Source organism: Danio rerio, chromosome 17 (genome assembly GCF_052040795.2).
Source record: "Danio rerio strain M-AB ecotype USA chromosome 17, GRCz13ab, whole genome shotgun sequence".
In the NCBI taxonomy this organism is placed as follows: Eukaryota; Metazoa; Chordata; class Actinopteri; order Cypriniformes; family Danionidae; genus Danio; species Danio rerio.
Window position 1 is genome coordinate 11,233,828 of NC_141037.1, and position 21,146 is coordinate 11,254,973.

At 35.5% G+C, this 21,146-nt stretch overlaps 2 protein-coding genes across 5 annotated transcripts in view; one reads left to right on the forward strand and one right to left on the reverse strand.

Moving 5' to 3' along the window:
* The window catches only part of sec23a (Sec23 homolog A, coat complex II component), a 55,155-nt gene that overhangs the window by 16,009 nt on the left and 18,000 nt on the right, over positions 1–21,146 (forward strand). For all 3 annotated transcript variants that reach the window (XM_087288880.1, XM_087288879.1, NM_213465.1), the window contains 2 exon segments: positions 16,981–17,087; positions 19,300–19,453. In XM_087288880.1, the coding sequence (XP_087145006.1) occupies positions 16,981–17,087; positions 19,300–19,453 (261 nt within the window).
* LOC101882633 (adenosine receptor A3) lies at positions 288–16,163 on the reverse strand. Of its 2 annotated transcripts, XR_015512929.1 has the most exons (4): positions 13,960–16,163; positions 10,361–10,514; positions 2,696–3,739; positions 288–2,609 (listed from the first exon to the last, which is right to left on the reverse strand). XR_015512929.1 is itself a non-coding variant. In XM_087290086.1 (3 exons), exons 1-3 carry the CDS (start codon positions 14,651–14,653, stop codon positions 3,544–3,546), a joined length of 1,044 nt encoding a protein of 347 aa, XP_087146212.1. In that variant the 5' UTR covers positions 14,654–16,163; the 3' UTR covers positions 288–3,543. The 2 variants fall into 2 exon arrangements, 1 of the variants encoding a protein (XP_087146212.1); XM_087290086.1 differs by having other exon boundaries at positions 288–3,739.

The window sequence follows — 21,146 nt, forward strand, 5'->3', positions numbered from 1 at the left end:
CTATTCAGGAGCCATGTGCACACACTGACAGGGTAAACTCTGCTATAGCATTTATAGCATTTATAATATTTTAACATCATCAAATGAATAAAATAATCAGCAAATAAGAAAAAAAGTTTTAAAGTTGTAGATTATTTAAATATGGCAAATGTGTTGATTAGCCATTACTAATGGTGTACATATATTCTGCAGCTAGTTAAGACCTGTCACTTCGTCTTCTCTGAGTATATAGGAAAGTTTTTCTGAATCGTTTAGATTAAAGGATCTATTGTTTCATTTTTTTGGGGGGGCTCGCGGCTCTGCGCTCTGTCAGCTCTGAAGGAAGCAGAAAGTAGTCTTTAATAAAAGAGTAAGGTAAAAATGCATACGAGCTTTAGTAAGCAAAAGCAAAAGTTGGACATGCAGTGACATTTAGAAGATTAGAAACCCGGGCCGGATGAATTTTTAAGTCTCAAAAAGGCGCACCTCTGTAATGCACGTGAGACTATCTGTGGGAGTGCTGACAGGTACGATGCAGAACGAGACGGGTAAACTAGAGAAGATTTTCCACTGCTTAATCGAGGGCTATTCAATTAGTTTGTCAGGGGGGCCAGTTCATGAAAAGCATCCCAAATCAAGGGGGCAGAGAGATATAACTTGCACTATAAGTGATGACAAAACAGCAACTAAGAGCCCATATGGGGAATTTTTGCTCCTTAAGACACTCACGTTGTATTTTTCTACATTAAAATGTAAATATATTGTGTTTTGAAACTGCATAACATCACTGCGTTGCACAATAGGCTTTGTTATAAACATTCAAATGTTGTGTTACAAAGCACAACAAAAGCAGTGCATTGCTTAAGTAGGCTTCTTCTACATTCAGACTCATTCATATCTCATGTTTTAAACTGCGTAACAATTAGGGATGTAACAATTATAGATTTTGGTTGTACGATTATATAGTCTGAATGGTTATCACGTCCAATGTAAATTTAAGCTTTATATTAGGTAAATAAAATGAACTGCTGTTATCATCTGTGTTTATACATGCATAATCGTCTTAGTAATTTGTTATAACTTGTCTAACGTATCTTTTGTTTACATTACACTGAAAGCCACGCACAACTCTCACCGCCACAGTGTGAGATGTTTTCTACCTGGTGCGCCTGTATATTGGCATGTATTCTGACATTGGAAATAACTAACTTGTGCGCAAACTTAATGAGATATGAATGATCCACTGCTATAGTTAATCCAGTGTGCGTGCATATTAGCCTTGGTGTATGAGCTCGGAACTTTAAACCAGCGCACAGGTGGCATAACTTTGTTTAGTTGCAACAGTTTTGTTCCGTGCAACAGAAACGCGGCATTGAGAAGCTCTTATGATTAAGTGTCCAAATGTTTTCGGCTGCTCGCACCACTCGCTTAATATCAGGTCACTCGCACTCTGCGCAGCCTTCAACTGCAGCTCGTGCTGTATTGAACAGAAGCATGTCACTTCATAACTATAGCGGTCGTTTTTCAACTGAACTAAATTTATTTTTGATGTATTGTCACAGTATTTGGAGTGCTCGAACAAATTGCCTCAGGGGCCAAATTTGGCCTGCGGGTCGCTGATTGATTAGCCCTGACTTAATTGGTTGGGGATGTTTAGTTATATTGGGCGTATACAAAAATGGTGTAAAACCATGTTAATAAAAGTAAAAAAATAAATAAATGTGTCACTAAATATACTTGGGTGGCTGTTAATATAACTTGGCGGCCCGCCCAAGTAAAATCTATGTATGGGAAGCACTGTTTAGTGTTACCTTTGCTTGAGAAGACCAGGGGCCTCATGTACGAAGACTTGCGTTGAAATCATACTAAAACATTGAGTACGCACAAAGCTGTAATTGTGCGTACGCAGTAAAAAAATTCAGATGTATAAAAACACTGCGTACGCCGAATCCCGCGCATATTCTCTTTGTACATCCAAATAAACGTGAAACTGAGCTCACGTACACGAACGCAAAACCCCTCCCTACCTCATCCGCCTTATGAATATGCTAATGACTGTACTTTGGCAAAACTCAACGAAAAAGCAATGGCAAAAGCAAGCAAAAAACGAAACTTTGAACAGAATGTGAATTGGATGTGGACCGGAAAAAAACGGTTTTATAAGTTTGTTCTACGGAATTTAAAAATAAAATTAAAAAAATAGAGCGGGAGAGTTTAGCTGATGCGGTTAACACAGTGGGGTCTGAACATCGCACTGAGTGGATTTAAAAAAGTAACTGTGTAAAATTTTGTAGTGTCTTTATCAGCGTGAGTGGCGTAGCTCGTAAAATGCATGACAACATGTTTTGACACGTTGGAGCAGCATGAACTCGGTTCGAATCCAGTGTCTGATAAACTTATTCTTTTTTTCCCCCGCTACATATCAGATTTTGCCTATACTCTTCATCATGAGGAAGACAAGTAGGAATCATTATTAAATCTGTGCATCACATATTATTTACACATTTATTGAATGGAAATGTTTTGATTCACGTATGCAAATTCATCTTTCCATGGTGCCTTAATAGCAATGTGTGTGCAGTAGATTGCTCCGATTACATTAGGAAAAACGGTGACCGCTGCAAATTGCGCTTTAATGTTTGGCTGGTCAACTGCATGGTATGGAAACCTTATATACCTGCTAGACACGCGGATGAACCTACAGCTGCCATTGCACGGCTCAAAGACACTTTGTAGAGTGCATTTTAACACAACTGCCTCTAGGAGTCGCCAATGGAAATAAAACAGACACACATAAGAAATGTACGTACGCCAGACATGAAGTTGGCATGGACCTGCCCACGTTAGTAAATCCAAACTTGAGCGTGAAACCTGGCGTACGCAAAGTTTTTGTGCGTACGCAGCGTTGATATATAAGGCCCCAGATCTAATCCTCTTTAAAGAAATAAGCCTGCTCCCTGCTAACTTTCGGATGAGTTTTGAAGAACGAAATGATTCTGGATCATGTCAGATCGTCAATAACCAAATCCAGCTAATTAAGTAATCCACGTACGAAGAACATTGGAAGTAAGTTCTTCCACAGCAGGACCATGCCCCAAATCCTAATCGTGGAGGAGACTCAATCACCGAATCATCAGCATATTTACTAAATTTGTATTACATTATATCAAAACCACATGAGGGGGAGTAAATGATCAGGTAATTGTGAATTGTGGGTGAACTATCCCTTTAATGCATTTAAAAAAAAAATCTGCTTAACATTGTATTTCACAATCAAAAAAACATTTCATCTAGAAAAAGAACGAATCACCATTTCTGTTCAAGTGCAGTGCATCATCTGATACAATAGTCTTTTTTTTTCCATTTTCAATTTACTACAGAAAATCGCACAGGCTTTCTTCTGTCTGCAAGTCGTTTTCACATCATAAGTGCTGAAATCGCCTCAGGTTACCTCCGCCAACCCAGTGTCCTCTTGCGTTGGGGTGAAACCATGCCGTAGAAGCTTCCTTAAGTCATGATTATCTCTGCGCTATTCAAACCAGTAAAGGTCAGTGAGGGTCGCGTTCAGACCAGCGTGAGGTCCTGTTGGGGTTGGTTGTTTGTTTGTTGTGCCGGAGGAACACTGGGGGCCGGTGAAGAGGAGCTGTTGCTCTCGCTGCGTGGCTGTATAGTTGTGCACTGAGAGAGGGAGCCTTTACGAGGATACTCAAACATCTGCTGGATTTTATTCAGGCTTTTGCGCAGCGCCGCTCTGTACCTCCTGAGAGATACAAACAAGGTCATGGTAAACCTCCCACATACTCGCAAGCTCTTAGAATCTAAATAACAACCACATATCAATACGGTGATTCATAGCCCGCTACATGTTCTCTTTCTAGACGAGGCCCAAATTGGCCGTTGAGTATCAACACCTTCCTTTTTTCAATCCTGCTCCACATTCAGCTCCTGCCACTTTTTATTTAGCAAACTGTATTGAATGTGGCAGGTATTAATATGGGCTGCCTCATTTAATGGTTAAACGGCAAGGAAAGACTTAATCAACAATACAAAGGTAATGTCCATCCATGATTACACTTCCCAGAAATAGAGAGCTCATTATCTGGGAGAATGTGTCTTATAGATTTTCCTGTCTGTCTTCTATCTGTGGTTGTTTACTCGTGGAATTCAAGAATGGATTGGTTTATATATTAATTAGGGTTGTTCATTTAATGCATTAATTATATTAATTAATTACCCCTCACATATTTAAAGCACATTGCCCACCTATTTTGTCCTGCAATGCCAGGGGTTCTCATCTAAACCTGTTGGCCACAAAATAAATTAAAATATTATTCTATAATTGCTTAAATTCATTAATAATGACTGGGCCCACGCGGAATCTGTACACGCAGAATTCCACAGATGTTTAGCCCATCATTCATTCTGTTTATTTACTTGTGTTAATGTGTGTAAACTTATATTTATTCAGTTTTTAAATTAATTTCATTAATATTATTAACTAATATGAAAGTATTCATATGATGCATTTACAATACAGTTTGTAAGTAATATTTTCTGTATTTTAGTAGAGATATTATATGGGAGACTTGTTTTGTTAACCAAATAAAGTGGATGTAATTGGATTTGCATTGTGATCATTAAATGGTTAAAAAGGTTTTGTTTTTTAATTTCACATATTACGTTTTTAGTTATGATACTCCCAATATCATTCCGCATAAATCCACAGATTTTCAACAATATTCTGCGCAGAAAATGTCCTCAGATTCTGTCTGGCCCTAATAATGAGTACAATTAGAATAAGGGCTGCACGATGTTGGAAAAATCTAACACTGCAATATTTTTTTATTCTCCGATATAAACTGCGATATGAATACAATTTCACCAGATGACTTAATATCTCTATTTGGAAAGAATTTATAATAACGTTAGATCAATTGAGATGATTCTGCAGTGGGAATGCATCTTTATAAAATCTAACAAACTGTCTATAAACCTTTTGGGGTCCCCAGACAGTTTTTCGTTGTGGTCTGTGCCATTTGCAGTGCATGTCTGTAACCATCATTATGTGGTCTGTATTCTGTTGTGAGTATTTTCATGTATAACAATCTATAAATACAATCAATAATTAATCGTGGTTAAGGTCACAAATGTTACAATTTCTTAAGCTGTATGCATTTAAAAGCATTATACAGGCATCAAAAACGCGTGCAAATGATAAATTGTGATACAAACTCAACATTTATCATCCTGCGATTTGACTATTGCGAATGATCATGTTGCGATATCGATGCTGAAATGATTTATTGTGCAGCCCTAATTAAAATATTTATAGCATTATTGCTTCGTATTCATTACAAATGTCTCATTGCACTGTTCAATACAGACTAAACAGTAGTTCAAAACTCCTAACCCCTGCATGCCAAATAGCTTTCCATCCTTCAGTTGCATAAATCAACCCATTATGCAAATGTAAAGTTAAAAATGGTGCTAATAATAAATAATGTCCATATCGTGAGTTCCAAAGTTTGGAATCGATTTTATAAAATGAATCAACTCATTTTTAATTCAAAATAATTGATAATTTGACTCTCTATGGTTAATAAAGATCAAAAGTTACTTGCTTATAAAGATCAGATATATTTCCATGAAGGTGAACAGATATGCATAATTTTTATAATTGGTTCAAATCAGATCAGTTCACTTATACTATAAATTTAGACAGCTTGTTATGAGATGTCATGCTGCAAAATCCAAATAATAGAGTATATAAACATGCATTGCTTATAATTAACTTTCATTTATTACATTTAATAGTAAAAGTGTTTGTTTTAGCCTAATTTTTATAGCTAATACACACATTTAGACAATGATACACAAATAGTTTCATTTCTTTGTGCCTATGTGGCATGCTTTTACATCACATGTGAATTATAGTCCACAACAGATGGTCTTGAGATCCAGTCTGATGCATAAATATAGCAGATTCATGTTTTTTTGTATTAAATCAAATTATACTATATTTTTCTTTTAAATAATGCTGAAAGTCTGCCGTTGTTATTGAAAAAGCCTCCACACATTTCTGATTAACAGATAAACTGTACACTCCTATTTCTGTGTTATAATGCTATGGTTATTTCGGTGCACTGTTTACTGTTTCTATTTGACAGCTGTACACATGCATTTTAGACACAGTGTGTCAGTGCAGTATGTCTGCAGTCAAATAAAAATAAAAGTTATGTGCTTTCAGTCACTTACTGAAAGTCTTTAATTGTTTATTTCAGCTAGAATAAAAGCAGTTTTTAATTTTTAAACACCATTTTAAGGATAAAATTATTAGCCCCTTTAAGCTATTTTTTCTTTCGATAGTCTACATAACAAACCATCGTTATCTAATAACTTGCTTAAATACCCTAACCTGGGGTGCGTTTCTCAAAACCATCGTTAGCCAACCAAGGTCGCAAGTTCCGTTGTTAGAAGCATAGTTTGATGATTTGCCATTTCCCAAATCAGTCGCTCCAAAGAACATTCGCAAACCGTGTGGCAAATTTGAGCACTTGCAACTACATCTCTGGAGCTGTTGTTAGATGCATAGTTCCTGGCTGTGTTCTATTCCCAGTTACCCCCCCCCCCCATGCCCTATTCATTTAGAACATTCTAACATTCAAAGTTGGAATTATTAAAAATAAAAAAAGCTTTCAAACTGTTTTTACAGTTCAGTTTTAGCGATCTTCATGTTTACAGTCGTGCTCCCTTTGCAGTGCACTTTGAAAACATTGATGGAATTTTGAACACAGCCTCAAGTTGGTCACCCCAGAGGTGACCAATGTTTGAATAAGATTCTTCTTGTGATTATTATGTATGTGCATATTGTTATATGTGCATGTACAGTGCTCAGCATAAATGAGTACACCCCATTATGAAAATGAATATTTTTTTTTCCATTTCTTAGTGAATATGGGTAATATGTATTGGTGCATTTGAACAAAGCAGATTTATTAAACAGATATATTTGTTAAAATAATATTTTAGTCACAGAACATCTTTACAAATTGGATATATAATACATTTAAATTCACGCAAAATATTGCAAAAAAAATTACAATTATGAGTCAATCTTAGAGGTCTTGAGATCCAGTCTGATGCATAAATATAGCAGATTCATGTTTTTTTGTATTAAATCAAATTATACTATATTTTTCTTTTAAATAATGCTGAAAGTCTGCCGTTGTTATTGAAAAAGCCTCCACACATTTCTGATTAACAGATAAACTGTACACTCCTATTTCTGTGTTATAATGCTATGGTTATTTCGGTGCACTGTTTACTGTTTCTATTTGACAGCTGTACACATGCATTTTAGACACAGTGTGTCAGTGCAGTATGTCTGCAGTCAAATAAAAATAAAAGTTATGTGCTTTCAGTCACTTACTGCTGGGGTTTAAATATAAAGAATCGAAAAAGATTCGCAACAATAGTGTGCAATCGATTCTCTGAATCAAATCCGTCAATTCCAGAATTAGGAATCAAAATTTGTATTCAAAGAGCTCAGAGTCCTACATTAGCCAGGTATAAGTCCATATTTTATTCACAAAAAGTATGAATCGTATACAAAAAATCAAATACAAAAAACGTGAATCGTTATTTTTATGCTTCAGACTGGAGCTCAAGACCATCTGTTGTGGACTATAATTCACATGTAATGTAAAAAGCATGCCACATAGGCACAGAAATTAAACTATTTATGTATCAATGTCTATATATGTGAATTAGCTATAAAATTAGGCTAAAACTTAAAACACTTTTACTATTAAATGTAATAAATGAAAGTTAATAATAAGCAATGCATATTTATATACTCTATTATTTGGATTTTGCAGCAAGACATCTCATAACAAGCTGTCTAAAATGCTTTCTGTGTGCTAAAATGCTTTTTGAATGAACACTTCATCATGTGCATAACTGTTGAATTCTCTTCAATAGATGCTCGCCCATACAGAAGGATCTTGTGTAAATAAAATACTAACAATAGAGCAGAATCTCTACCTCTAGTAGACTACTGGTTACATTAAATATACTGACATAGTCCTATACTGTTTAAAAGATCTGAGTTTTCTGTGATTCTTTTTTTCAACTTATTTATGCTTTTGAATCACATTACGGGACCTTGATATTGAAAAGTTAGAAAAATGTACTTTTATTAACGCTTTTAGTAGTTTGAAGTGATATCGTCTGGGGTGATGTTGTATATTATTTTTGTATGATACAAAAACCTGGTAATAAGCTGCCAGTACATTTTCTGTTAGACTTCCAGATCTCTATATATTATTTCTTATACATTATATTATCTCATAGTACTAAAATGTCAATAAAAGGCACTGTAAAACTACAGAGCTTAGTTTTCAACATCAAAAGTGGGAGAGCAGAGATGAAACTCTCATAATGCAGTTCACAACCGTAAATAAACAGAAATCACTTGTGAATCACAAAATACGGAACCTGGAAATCAAGATATTTTTACAGTGTATAGAGTTGAAGTCAGAATTATTAGCCCCCCTTTAAATTGTTTTTTTTTCTTTAATATTTCCCAAATTATTCTTAACAAAGCAGGGAAATGTTTACAGTATGTCTGATAATATTTTTTTATTCTGGAGAAAGTCTTTAATTGTTTATTTCAGCTAGAATAAAAGCAGTTTTTAATTTTTAAACACCATTTTAAGGATAAAATTATTAGCCCCTTTAAGCTATTTTTTCTTTCGATAGTCTACATAACAAACCATCGTTATCTAATAACTTGCTTAAATACCCTAACCTGGGGTGCGTTTCTCAAAACCATCGTTAGCCAACCAAGGTCGCAAGTTCCGTTGTTAGAAGCATAGTTTGATGATTTGCCATTTCCCAAATCAGTCGCTCCAAAGAACATTCGCAAACCGTGTGGCAAATTTGAGCACTTGCAACTACATCTCTGGAGCTGTTGTTAGATGCATAGTTCCTGGCTGTGTTCTATTCCCAGTTACCCCCCCCCCCCATGCCCTATTCATTTAGAACATTCTAACATTCAAAGTTGGAATTATTAAAAATAAAAAAAGCTTTCAAACTGTTTTTACAGTTCAGTTTTAGCGATCTTCATGTTTACAGTCGTGCTCCCTTTGCAGTGCACTTTGAAAACATTGATGGAATTTTGAACACAGCCTCAAGCAAAAGCCTTTAGGTGACCTATTATTTAAAAGCAGAATTAATGTTACGTCATCAAAGCTTGTGAAAACAAAAAGCATACGTTAATTATTTTAATTTATAGTAGGTTAATTATTAAGTATCTGTACTGTATAAGGCATGGGCCTGCTGGTTAGAACTTTCTGCTGTGGTTTACAAGTGTCAAATTGTAAGTAGACTTTTCTAAAAAATAAATAAACAAAACTCTACTTAATAAATAAATAAAATATTAATAATAATAATTATTATTATTATTAAATTATGATTTTTTTCATTTCTAATACATAATGAAAAAATCATCATCATCATCATCATCATCCTCATGATCATCATTAGTATTATTAATTTTATTATTAAATTAGGATTGTTTTCATTTCCTAATACATAATAAATATTACATTTCATTTTAGAATAAATAGCCTCATTATTTATTTATTCATAGGATTTATATATGATGTTAGATTAGGTGTTAGCTTTTGTTAGTGATTTGTTTTGGAATAGGATATCATATTTTCAATAATATTTGTAAAGAAAACTATATGTGGCGTTTAAATATAATTCGGTTAATATGGAAAGTGAGTGCATGTTTTTACCTAAACTAATATTGGATTTTTTTTAAATGCGTGTGCGTGTAAAACAATATAATTTGCGCAAAGAAATGATGGGGTTCTTCTCTAAAGAAGTAGTTACTTCACCGTGTTTAGAGCGTCATTATGGGTGTTTCACGTTATAACTAACATGGTTCAAGCGATGGATCTGCAACAGAGAAACTATGCCTTTTGGTAAACACTCGTCACTACATCGTTCTTTTCCTAAACGATGCATCATACTATGATAGTTCAGCCGTGACTTACATTGTTGTTTGGGAAACACACCCCAGCCAAGTTAACCTAATTAACCTAGTTAAGCCTTTAAATGTCACTTTAAGCTGTATCGAAGTGTCTTGAACAATATGTACTGTCATCATGACAAAAATAAAATAAATTCATTATTAGAAATGAGTTATTAAAACTGTCATGTTTAGAAATGTGTTAAAAAAAATTCTCTCCGTTAAACAGAAATTGGGGGAAAATAAACAGGCAGGCTAACAATTCAGAGGAGCTAATAATTCTGACTTCATTTTTACACTACATGCTTTCTAAGGATCAAAATGGTGTACTTCGTTGCTTACGTTTGAGTCATGGAGTTGATCCATGGGTTGAGAGCTGAAGTGAAGAGTACGAGCCATGTGGCAACAGCCGAGGCAGGCTGCGGGCTCTCTTTTCCCGTCAGTGTCTCATAGAAACAGATAACGATATATGGCAGCCAGCAAACGAGCAGGCACACTGTCAACAACACACACAAATCACATGATGTGGTTAAAGATTTTTTTGGACAAGCTTATTTCATTAGCTCAAGAGCAATATTGACCTCCACTGTGTGATATATTTAGCTAATTACTTTCTCCATAACCTCAACCGTTGTTGTGTTTTTTTTTCTGTCATTTAATACATCATACATTTTAAATAATTAAATTGTCAATCAATTCAAATAGATTTGACATTTATATAATTAATGATTAAATTAATTTATGGTTCCACATTATTTAATATTATTATTATATTATATAAAGATCTGTCCAAGACTTCTGTCTGTAATATTATTTATACACTGTAAAACCAAATAAATTAGGGTAACTCAAAGCATTTGAGGAAACCGATTGCAACAAATCATTTATATCCAAAAACTAACCCTTATGAGTTCTGTGAAATTAACCCATTTGAGTAAATGAAGCAATTTTGAGCACAGTAAAACCCAATAAATGAAGAGAACTCAAACTAGCTGAGTACTGTAAAACCCAATAAGTTAAGGCAACTCAAACTGTTTGAGGAAACCGATTGCTATAAACCATTTGAGTCAAACTAATCTATATGAGTACTGTAAACTGATTACATATAAGTTGAAGTAATGAGCAGGGCCAGACGTAATCTGCGGATGTTTTTTGCTATTTCTGCAGAGAATTTTGGTAAAAATCTGCAGATTTCTGCAGAAATATTTTGAGAGTTTCCAGCAGAGTATCATAACTAAAGCCTTAATATATAAAATAAAAAGAAATAAATTACTGAATAAAAACTGAATAATTTCAGATTTACACATTTAATCAAGTAAATAAACAAAATTAATAATGGGCTAAAAATCTGCGTAATTCTGTGGAAAATCTGTAGAATTCTGTGTGCGCAGATTCCGTGTGGGCCTAGTAATGAGGTATTTAATGAACTCATTACCTTCAACACTGAGTTCAAAACTCTTTTCAAATGAGTTGAATTAACCTTCAGTCAATTTTGAGTTAACTACACTCATTTCAATCGATAAAGTTGACTGTTGGGTTTTAAGGCTGATTTATACTTCTGCGTCAAATGACGGCGTATGCTACGGCGCTGACGCATAGCCCTTCTCCGTGGCCGTCGGCGTCGCTGACGTGCACCTCTCAAAAAATGCAACTACACGTCGCAACGACGCGTAGGGCAAGCTCTGTGATTGGTCGGCTTGGTAGCGCTGACGAGTCTGGGCGGGACCGAGAGCCGCGTGAATGGTGCGATCCTGATGGAGGGATTGTTTACAAGTGTGGAGTCCTGTAAAGGAGCTCCGCACGGAAAGTTTTGTTTTGTGTTTACCTCATAGTTAAGGTTGTTGCATGTCTGCCGGTTCCTGCCTCAAAATGAGCGAGTTTGAGCCACTTGTACATCCCGGAAGTGTTCAGGAAAAGCAAAAAGCAGCGAAGAAACTCGACACAGAGGAGCATTAACACCTCACTGCCAACTAGCGTTTCAAAAGTGTTAATGCAGACCAACAGAGAAAGCGCGCAGAAGTATAAATGCACAGCCACGCGCGTTGCATGCGCCGTGGGTTACGCCGGTCACTTGGCGCAGAAGTATAAACCAGGCTTTACAGTGTATGCTCCAGCTAAAATCTTCTTTTCATGTTTATTATTCTCATAACATAGAACATGTCAAAACTTTGAAATTACAAATCTATACAAGTATGTTACTATAATAAAAAAGTATCTTGTATTCACGAGTTGAAATGTTGGTTCTTTATAAACAGCGCCCAAGTAATTTAATGGACACTTGTTTGCTGCATTTCATTCCTCTCCGGTCCAACTCTTCCATTAAAGAAATTGTTTTGTTTTGAAAAGAAATTCATACATGGGCAATTTATGTTTCTTTCAGCAAATCTAATTTGCAGTATTAAAGCGCAGGTCTTTATATTGATTTTTAAGGTCATGAAGCGTAATAGGGTTACTAGCAGTTATCAATACCAATACAGTTTCAAGAAAGTCCATTCAATGCTGCTGTTGCTTCTGTTAGGCAGCAAATAGGTTCAATTAATTAAGCTTTATTCTCTTTTCTGAGAGAAAGCTCTAGTAATTACACATTTTGTACAAGTTCCTCTAGTTTCAGACGATACCTCAATGTCTCAATTGTCATATTTCTTAATGTTTACTAAATGTAAACATTTTTCTTCAAACAGGATGAATTATTAAGACTCTAAAGTTAAACTACAGTTCTAAAATCGGATGTTCAGCAAAGAGCTTTAACATGTTACAAAATAGGGCTGCACAATATATCAATTCAGCATTGATATCACAATCTGTGCATCTGCATAGGCACCTTTGCAAAGATATGTCCAGTCTGAATTCTAGTTGAGCAGGAGCCACAGAATTGTATTTAATCACTGTATGCACTGTATATGTAATTTCAATGATTTATGTAGAAAACGCTTTCTTACTTTTGTTTCTAGTCCAAATATCTACATTTCAAAGTAAAAACAAGATTAGTTCACTTATTTCACTGGCTGATCATTTCCTTAAAACAAGCAAAATCTCTTAATTTTCACTTATTTTTTCTGATGGTGAAAACTAAATAATATTTTTATTCTGGTTAGATTTTTTTATATGTATATTTGGACCAGAAACAAGAAGAAACAAAGTAAGAAAAGCATTTTTTTTTTTTTTGCATTATGATAATTACATTTCTGTACCTGAATACTGTTCACGAGTAGGAGTCCACAGAAAACTGTCAAATAAAGCCATTCTCTATATCTTCTGAAACTGTATTTATATCGCAGTATTTATCACAGAAAAATAAAATATCTCAATATCAGATTTTTCCAATATTGTGCAGCCCTATTTGAAAAAAAAAAATAATAATAATAAATAAATAAAAAAAAAAAATATATATATATATATATATATATATATATATATATATATATATATATATATATATATATATATATATATATATATATATATACATACAGTATATATTATATTATATAATAAAAAATAATAACTTTTTCTTCATCACTATCACAAAACATGTCACAGCTCCCACAAAACTATACAATAATATAGATGATGACAAAATTAAATTAAATTTATATCTGTTGAATCATGTGGCACAGAGATCACAGGAATAAATTACATTTTAAAAACACTCTGGGTATTTTAAATTGTAATAATATACCACAATATTACTGTTTTACCCTACATTTAATAAATCAATTGCAGCATTGTCAAGCATAAGAAGTCTTTCAAAATTAAAAATGTTAAATGGCTGGGTATACTGAAGCTGAAATAGTTCTATGTTTGTATTAAGCAGGAAGCAAATCTCCAAGATGTCATGGTAAAATAAACCACCAAGATAAGCACTTAATGAACATCCAAAACACTGAGGCAGATCAAACACCATAAAACAGCTTTATGTCCCCTTTGTTAATTATGCTTACCTGTGGTTGTCACCATTACTATGGAGCTTTTGAAGTAATTATTGGCCGGTACATAGAAACAATGGTCTTCATTGCAAACAAACGTCCCTCGTCGTACCTGATTCCTGGCTATATACACTATATATCCATACATGGAGCACATCAATACTATGGGAATGATTATTCCCAACACCATGAAGAGCATGTTGAAGGCGATGCTTGAAGGTTTAAAGCTGGGAACGCAAAGAAACTTGGTTTCGCTGTAGGCATAACTACCAAAACCAAAGAGAGGCAGGGATGCGTTGACGATGCTGTAAACCCACACCATCACAAGGATGATTTTGGCCCTGTACGCTGTGAAAATCACAGGGTAACTGAGGGCGAAGCAGATCTCTGTGAACTTGTCAACAGTAGCCCATGTGAGCGAATGAATCGAGGCGAGCTGAAGTGCCAAAAACAGAAATGCGCTGCCTTGGCAGGTGGCGCTCTTGCTAGGGTAGCTCTTCACTTTGAAAAGACTGTTATGGATACCGAATGGGATGGTGGAAACACCCAAAGCCAGATCGCATACGCAGAAGCTCAACGTGAGAACCCAGGTGTCCGTTTGAAGGGTTTGGTTGAGTAAAATCACCAACAGCAATAGCAAGTTGCCAAATACAGAGCAGATACTGGAACCAATCATCAACACCGCATAAACCACCGCCGTCCACTGCATGTTTACATTGGCATTGGCATTTACGGACACAAACGCTCAATCGACGACAGACAATCACACTGGAAGCTGTGAAAAGAGGAGGTCACATTATGTTTGCCAAACCACCAGGGAAGGTGTTGCTGTATGGGAGGAGTGAACCTCATGCTGATCCTTATGAGTCGAGGATCTACTGCCCTTCACTAAGCACTGATGTCTTCAGGGAGTGTTAGTCAAGCCCCTCTCCATCTTTACTATCAGTACTTGCCTCAGTCGGTTTGCAAATGGCAAACATTCTGTCTTGAGAGGCAAAGAAACAGCTACAATCACACGTAGCGAAGTAAATAAAGCATCTAACATTTTAAAGAGTGTGTTTCTGTGGACACAAAGGCACATTGGGGAGGCTAGCGTTGTGCTGCTTGCCAAACACCACACTTGAGATTCAATATCCTCTCTGTCGCCAATTTTTATGAGCCATTTCGTACTCTAGTGCCTTTTTTGATATATAATTGGCAAGAAAAATGACTAATGCAGTCTAAGCCATAATCATTAATTAAGGCTTCAGTGCTTTTACTCGGAGCTTAAGCCTTTCTTCCAGTTATATCAGTTATATCCTGTTACAGGAGTCTTTTCATACAGGTATTAAAGCATTTGTGGATTATAGTTTTTTTTTCTTCTGGTTTTGCATTAGGTAGTTTTGCTGTACCTCATCTCATCGTTCAGTAATAAAAACATATTAATTAGATCATGATTGTAGTCAGTTTATAGACGAGTTGTGATTAATTTAATTCACATGGTAAAGTTTTTAGATCCTTTCTGGAATTAATTTCTTTACCAATTTAATATGTAGAGACATTTTTAAATGTATTTTTTTACAATTTGTATTATATATTTTGAATTGTAATTTATTGCTATAAAAGAAAAAGTTACATATTAAATTTTTTTGTAAAAATCCTGTTCTTAACTATGGCCTTCGGTCACAGGATATTTACTGTCTGTTCCTAAAGTGCAGACTGAGAAAAAGGAAAGAAAAAAAGGCTTTTAAATACGCAGCACCTTTTGCATGGAATAAACTACAAAGTAGCAGTTTAAAGAATTGATTTCACTAAATGCCTTTAAAAAGAGTATCAATGATTTAGAAATTGAAACACAGGCTTGTAGATGTTTTGAATAGTTTGTTTGTCAATGTGATTCATTAACTGTCAATTGTTTTTTGTTTGTTGACCCATCTGACATGTATACTACATAATCTTGGCCAGGACGCTCTTGTAAGAGAGATTTTTAATCTCAATGTTTCTTTCCTGGTAAAATAAAAATAATAATAATATTTATCAGCTATTATCCCAGCTACAGTGTAGCATAATCCTTCAGAAATTACAGTAGTATGTTTTTTTTCCAATAATAAAGTATGCGTTAATGCATCTTGTAAGAATTTGTTACAATGTACAACTAATATTAGGTTGATAGAAACATAGCAGTTTAGAAATACTTAAGAAATGTTTTGAAAAGTCCTTTAATTTTGTATTGATCCACTAGATCATGTCATTCGCCAGTTTGAAAACTTTATAGTCCTTTTACTACAATTCTGAATGAAAAACTGTATTATATTAGCATGTTTTCAGTAGTGTAGCAAGCAAAACTTGTCATAATGTGCAATATTGAATATAATGTGCAATATTGCATGGGCGCAAGGATCGCTGGTCTCACTCTCTGACGCATTTGGTGCTTGGCTGGTGGGCTGCAGGAATTGCACTTATTACTAAGCCATCCTTACATGCTATTTCAGTCCGAATATTCAGAGTAGCTTGGTAAACAATATAGGGAGCGCGTGACAGGTTGTCATTGTTCAAAAATGAAGCAATGTGAATATAAAACCAACTTCACCTCAGTAAAGCGGGCAACAGTAAAGTTTTGTTGTTAAACTAACAACTATATTGAATCAGGATTTTCAAAAGTTTTGATTTAGCATTAGTTTTAAAGTAATACTGCTGTCATTCACTCGTGTGCATGTGAATGCGTGCGCGAACAGCTGATCTGTCTGCGTGAACCGGGGTGCGCAGATGTACAGATATACATTTGTTGACAGACAGTTTAAGCTACTTATCAGAATTATAGGAATTGTCTTCTCAGCAATATTCAATTTGATGAACATTTTTTAATCTTATGCCTTACTGAATATTACAATAATGCATATAAATACATTTAGATCATTTACTTTAATCATTACTATTGGAATGTAAAGAGACTTTTAACCAGCACAAATTTTTTTTCCTAAATGCAATCACCTACTGCACCGTTAATACTCTTTAAACTGAACAATATATTGAACATCTTTATTTCTTTTTCCTCAGCACAATGCTCCTATCCCACAAGGTGGACGTGGAGCAATACAGTACGTAACGCAGTATCAGCATTCTAGCGGACAGAGGCGCATCAGAGTGACCACCATTGCAAGAAAGTAAGTGCTTTTATTTTATTTCAGCAAATATTTGATCATAAATATATTATGATTCTGTGTTAGGGCTGCACGATTCTGGCCAAAATGTGAATCGCGATTTCTTTTGCTCAATCAAGATCATGATTTTGTCACGATTCTGTAGATGTTAAAAGTTTAATATGAGTAGTATATTGTTGTTTCTCAAACAAATGGTAAAACAACAATAGTAATATTAGGCCTGTGTGTGTAGGTCTACTGTTGGTTAAAATGCTACATTTTGTATAGACTGAATGGACCTAAACATACTTTAAATTTGTCCTGGTTGTTAATTCAAAGTAAAGTGAGGCATCAATATTTGTAATTCTAAAGTTGAATTATTGTGTTTGAGACATGTGCTTGTCATTTGTTATTAGACCATTTATTCACTGATAAAATCAGACATTTGTCATGATCAGATTCCCTCCTTCATTATATTCATCATCAGACAGCCTAGAGTAGTTATTTACCCCGTAATAACTGTGATCGCTATGAAAGAAAAACCATCTCAAATGCTTGTCGTAATCATAACTCTAAAATGCGATGCGATCATTTAAATGATGTGTGTGCTGGTTTCACTTTCACTGCTGAGTGCGACTCATGTCATGGATCTCGTCATTTTGAGGAAATCAAACTTCCCGCGCGGCTCCCAAACAATCACTCTGTGCAACAATCTGAACATTATTTACAACTTTATTACCTGTTATTCGAGGCTTATGCAGGTTCTGTTCACTAAAGTACATCCTTGACGGGCACGCGTACATTCTCTAGATAGTAATCAAACAGTGTGTCAGCTCACGTGGGATTTTGCGGCCGTGAATATATCATTACATTATGACAGAAGTGACATTTTGGGGTAAATTATACCTTATAATAACAGTATGTGACACAATTAACGCCATTTGGAGGTGTCCATGTTGCTGAGCAACGTATATAAAACAATGTGAAGACTTGTGCTACTGCCTTTATGCTTCCTTTCTGATCTTGAAAATATAATAAGCTGAATCGTAGAAAAGCAGAATTAAGGTCGAGTGTAGGGTCGAATCTAGATCGCAATTTTTTTTTCTTTTCGATTAATTATGCAGCCCTATTATTTGTTCTAATTTGAAATTAAATTCTGTTCTTATGAAACTGGCATTCATCAAATAATTACAGAAAAACATCACGGTTTCCAGGAAAAAATAAGCAGCTCAACAGATTTCAATGTTTATAATATTAAGAAAAAAATCATGTTGAAGTTTTAGATCACAGATACAAATGACATTTCAAACATTGAATTTTTGGTCAAATGTATGTAGCCGTCTTATCAAACTCAACATTTTGAAGGGTAAAATTGCGCTTTCAACCCTAAATGTTGTGATTTTTCTTTTGTGAATCACTACGTGTCCATTTGTTTTCAAACTAGTAATGAGTAGAAGGTAGTGCTGTCGCCTCACAGCAAGGTCGCTAGGTCGCTGGTTCGATCCTCGGCTCAGTTGGCGTTTCTGTGTGGAGTTTGCATGTTCTCCCTGCGTTCGCGTGGGTTTCCCACACAGTCCAAAGACATGCGGTACAGGTGAATTAAGTAGGCTAAATTGTCTGTAGTGTATGAGTGTGTGTGAATGTGTGTGTGGAAGTTTCACAGAGATGGGTTGCGGCTGGAAGGGCATCCGCTGCGTAAAAATGTGCTGAATGAGTTGGCAGCTCGTTCCGCTGTGGCGACCCCGGATTGGTAAAGAGACTAAGCCGACAAGAAAATAAATGAATGAATAAATAATGATACATTCAATAACAGGAACTGGGCACAACATTGAGACTTTAGCTTATTCTTAGTTTGACCCTCTTCTTTACATAAGTGCCTCCAAGTTTGGACTTTTGCCTCTGCACGTCTTCCATTTGTTGTCTTCAACAATCACATCCAGTTTCCATGACAACCCGAAGTCGACTTTCCGCTTTTAGAACATTACATTTGTTTGTCTGAATCTCGATAGAGTAAATTCAATCTTTGACCAAGACTAATGTGCCTCTTATAGCTTTTAAAACTAGTTGAAGTGTCTGAAAGAACGTTTCAGAGCTCTCTGCCTCTGTCCTGTTGCTCTTTTGAATAAGCTTGGAAGATTCTTTCCATCATCCAGACAGTGAGTCAGCTTGATGATGCGAAAGCTTGTGTTCGAAGGTCATTTGTGCTATAATGTGCTCTCCTTCTCCTCCTCTTCAGCTGGGCAGATGCTCAGTCTCAGATCCAGAGCATCGCTGCATCTTTTGACCAAGAGGCCGCTGCTATCTTAATGGCCCGTCTTGCTGTGTACAAGGCAGAGACGGAGGAGGGCCCGGATGTTTTGCGCTGGTTGGACAGACAGCTCATCCGCTTGGTGAGTCTTTCAGCGCTTCTTCTTTTAAAGGGGTCATGAACTGCTTTTTTATTTTTTTCAACAGATCTCTTAGATTCATTTATAATGTTATCAAGATGTTTTTACACAAGTATTGTAGTCTATTTTTTATAGTCCCTATTTTGACCACCCCATTAGAACATTTGATTGTTGACTCTAAATCAATCCCTACTTCATCCCTACTTCATTTCACTGTGGAGTCATTTACAAACAAAGCACAGTTCAGCACTTGATTTTTAGTAAGACTAAAACCACAAGATAGTGCTTGATGTGCCAACTATATTCACCTTAATCTCCGCATATGAGCGGTCGCAGCCATTTGAATCTTTTGAATCATTAAAAACAGCTTGTTTCACTGCTTGATGTTGCAAACTGATTTTTTTTTTATTATATTATTCTAGTTTGTCTGTGTAATCATGCAAACACATGTTAGTAGAGCTAGCAGTTTGACTGTTTTCTGCCCATTATTGTTTCTAGTCATTTCTCCCATAGGCAACTTAATCAGAAGTTCTAAAACAATCGCAAAAACGTGCACACTTCCAACAAGGTCAATTGGATGCAACAGTACCAAATGTTGCACCCCCCAAATATAATTAACTGTAATTTATTACATATTCACCATTTCTTTTTCTGTTTAAAAAGTTTATACTTAGTATTTCAGGGCTATATTTAACCTAAATCAAAGCTGTGTCCATTAATAAAAGATGTAAGCTGTCACATGCAAAAAGTTTACATCGTGGGCACACAGCGGTCCTTTAAAGCCAGTCATACCTAGGGTTGGGTATTGTTTGGGGTTATTTCGATACTGGTGCTAAATTGACTTTTAAAACGGTACCGGTGCCTGAACTGATACTTTTGAGGCACACAATTAAGGTGGATGACTCTAGAAAAATCTTTTATTTTTACAAAAAAATTAAATGTAAAACTTTTTCCTGAGCATCTATATAGTTTGGTTGTGTAGACCTGCATTTGCCTCTCATTTTTTAGTTCTACAGCATGAATCAGTGGGCGGAGTTTAGACATACTGTTACATAATCAATTGGCAGATTCCACAGTCTGTCGTGTTGCCAGACTGGCAGAAAGTTTTGAGCTCTAAAACTTGCAGGATGCTTTTTTGGTAACTGTAAAAAGGGTGTTTTGATTTTCTCAGTTTATGTCCACTGGGTAAATAATCACTACCTTAACATGTAGCAGTTGTTGTAAAAAAAAATAAATGAGTGAAAAGAAGAGAGAACCCAGTCCAGGAGACTCGAAACAAGCAGAATTCCTTTATTGAGACGTGTTGGTTAATCTGCAGTCATACAGCGTCTTCAAGATGTTCAATGTGTCTGCAAGAGCCTACTAGAGGTCAGCAGTCTGCAAGTTCTTTCACAAGTCTCTCACAAGTCTCACACAAGTCTGCAAATAGTCTGAATTAAGACAAAGATTTCATGTCTATATTATGTTCTTAGGAGGAGGGGATTTGGCTAAACAAAGAATGCAAATCAAGAGTTGTGGTCGGCAGGGTAAACTGCTTCTCAGGTCTAATCTCATCATGTTCTGGAGACAGAAACCGCCTGACCATTTGATCGAAAAGAGAAAACAATAGACACCCCATGCTGTGAAACTGACAATTTGCATTACTTTGGCTTAGCCTGTAATCAGAAAGACAAAAGGTTAATGTCCCTCCTAGCTG

What these genes read in the sequence shown, in the direction of transcription:
- LOC101882633 (XM_087290086.1), bottom strand. Translation starts at nt 14,653, where the DNA reads ATGCAGTGGACGGCGGTGGTTTATGCGGTGTTGATGATTGGTTCCAGT. An exon ending in AGTAATGGTGACAACCACAG is followed by an intron (nt 10,515 to 13,959) that starts GTAAGCATAATT and finishes TGTTGTTGACAG; the next exon opens with TGTGCCTGCTCGTTTGCTGG. An exon ending in ATCAACTCCATGACTCAAAC is followed by an intron (nt 3,740 to 10,360) that starts GTAAGCAACGAA and finishes TGTATCTCTCAG; the next exon opens with GAGGTACAGAGCGGCGCTGC.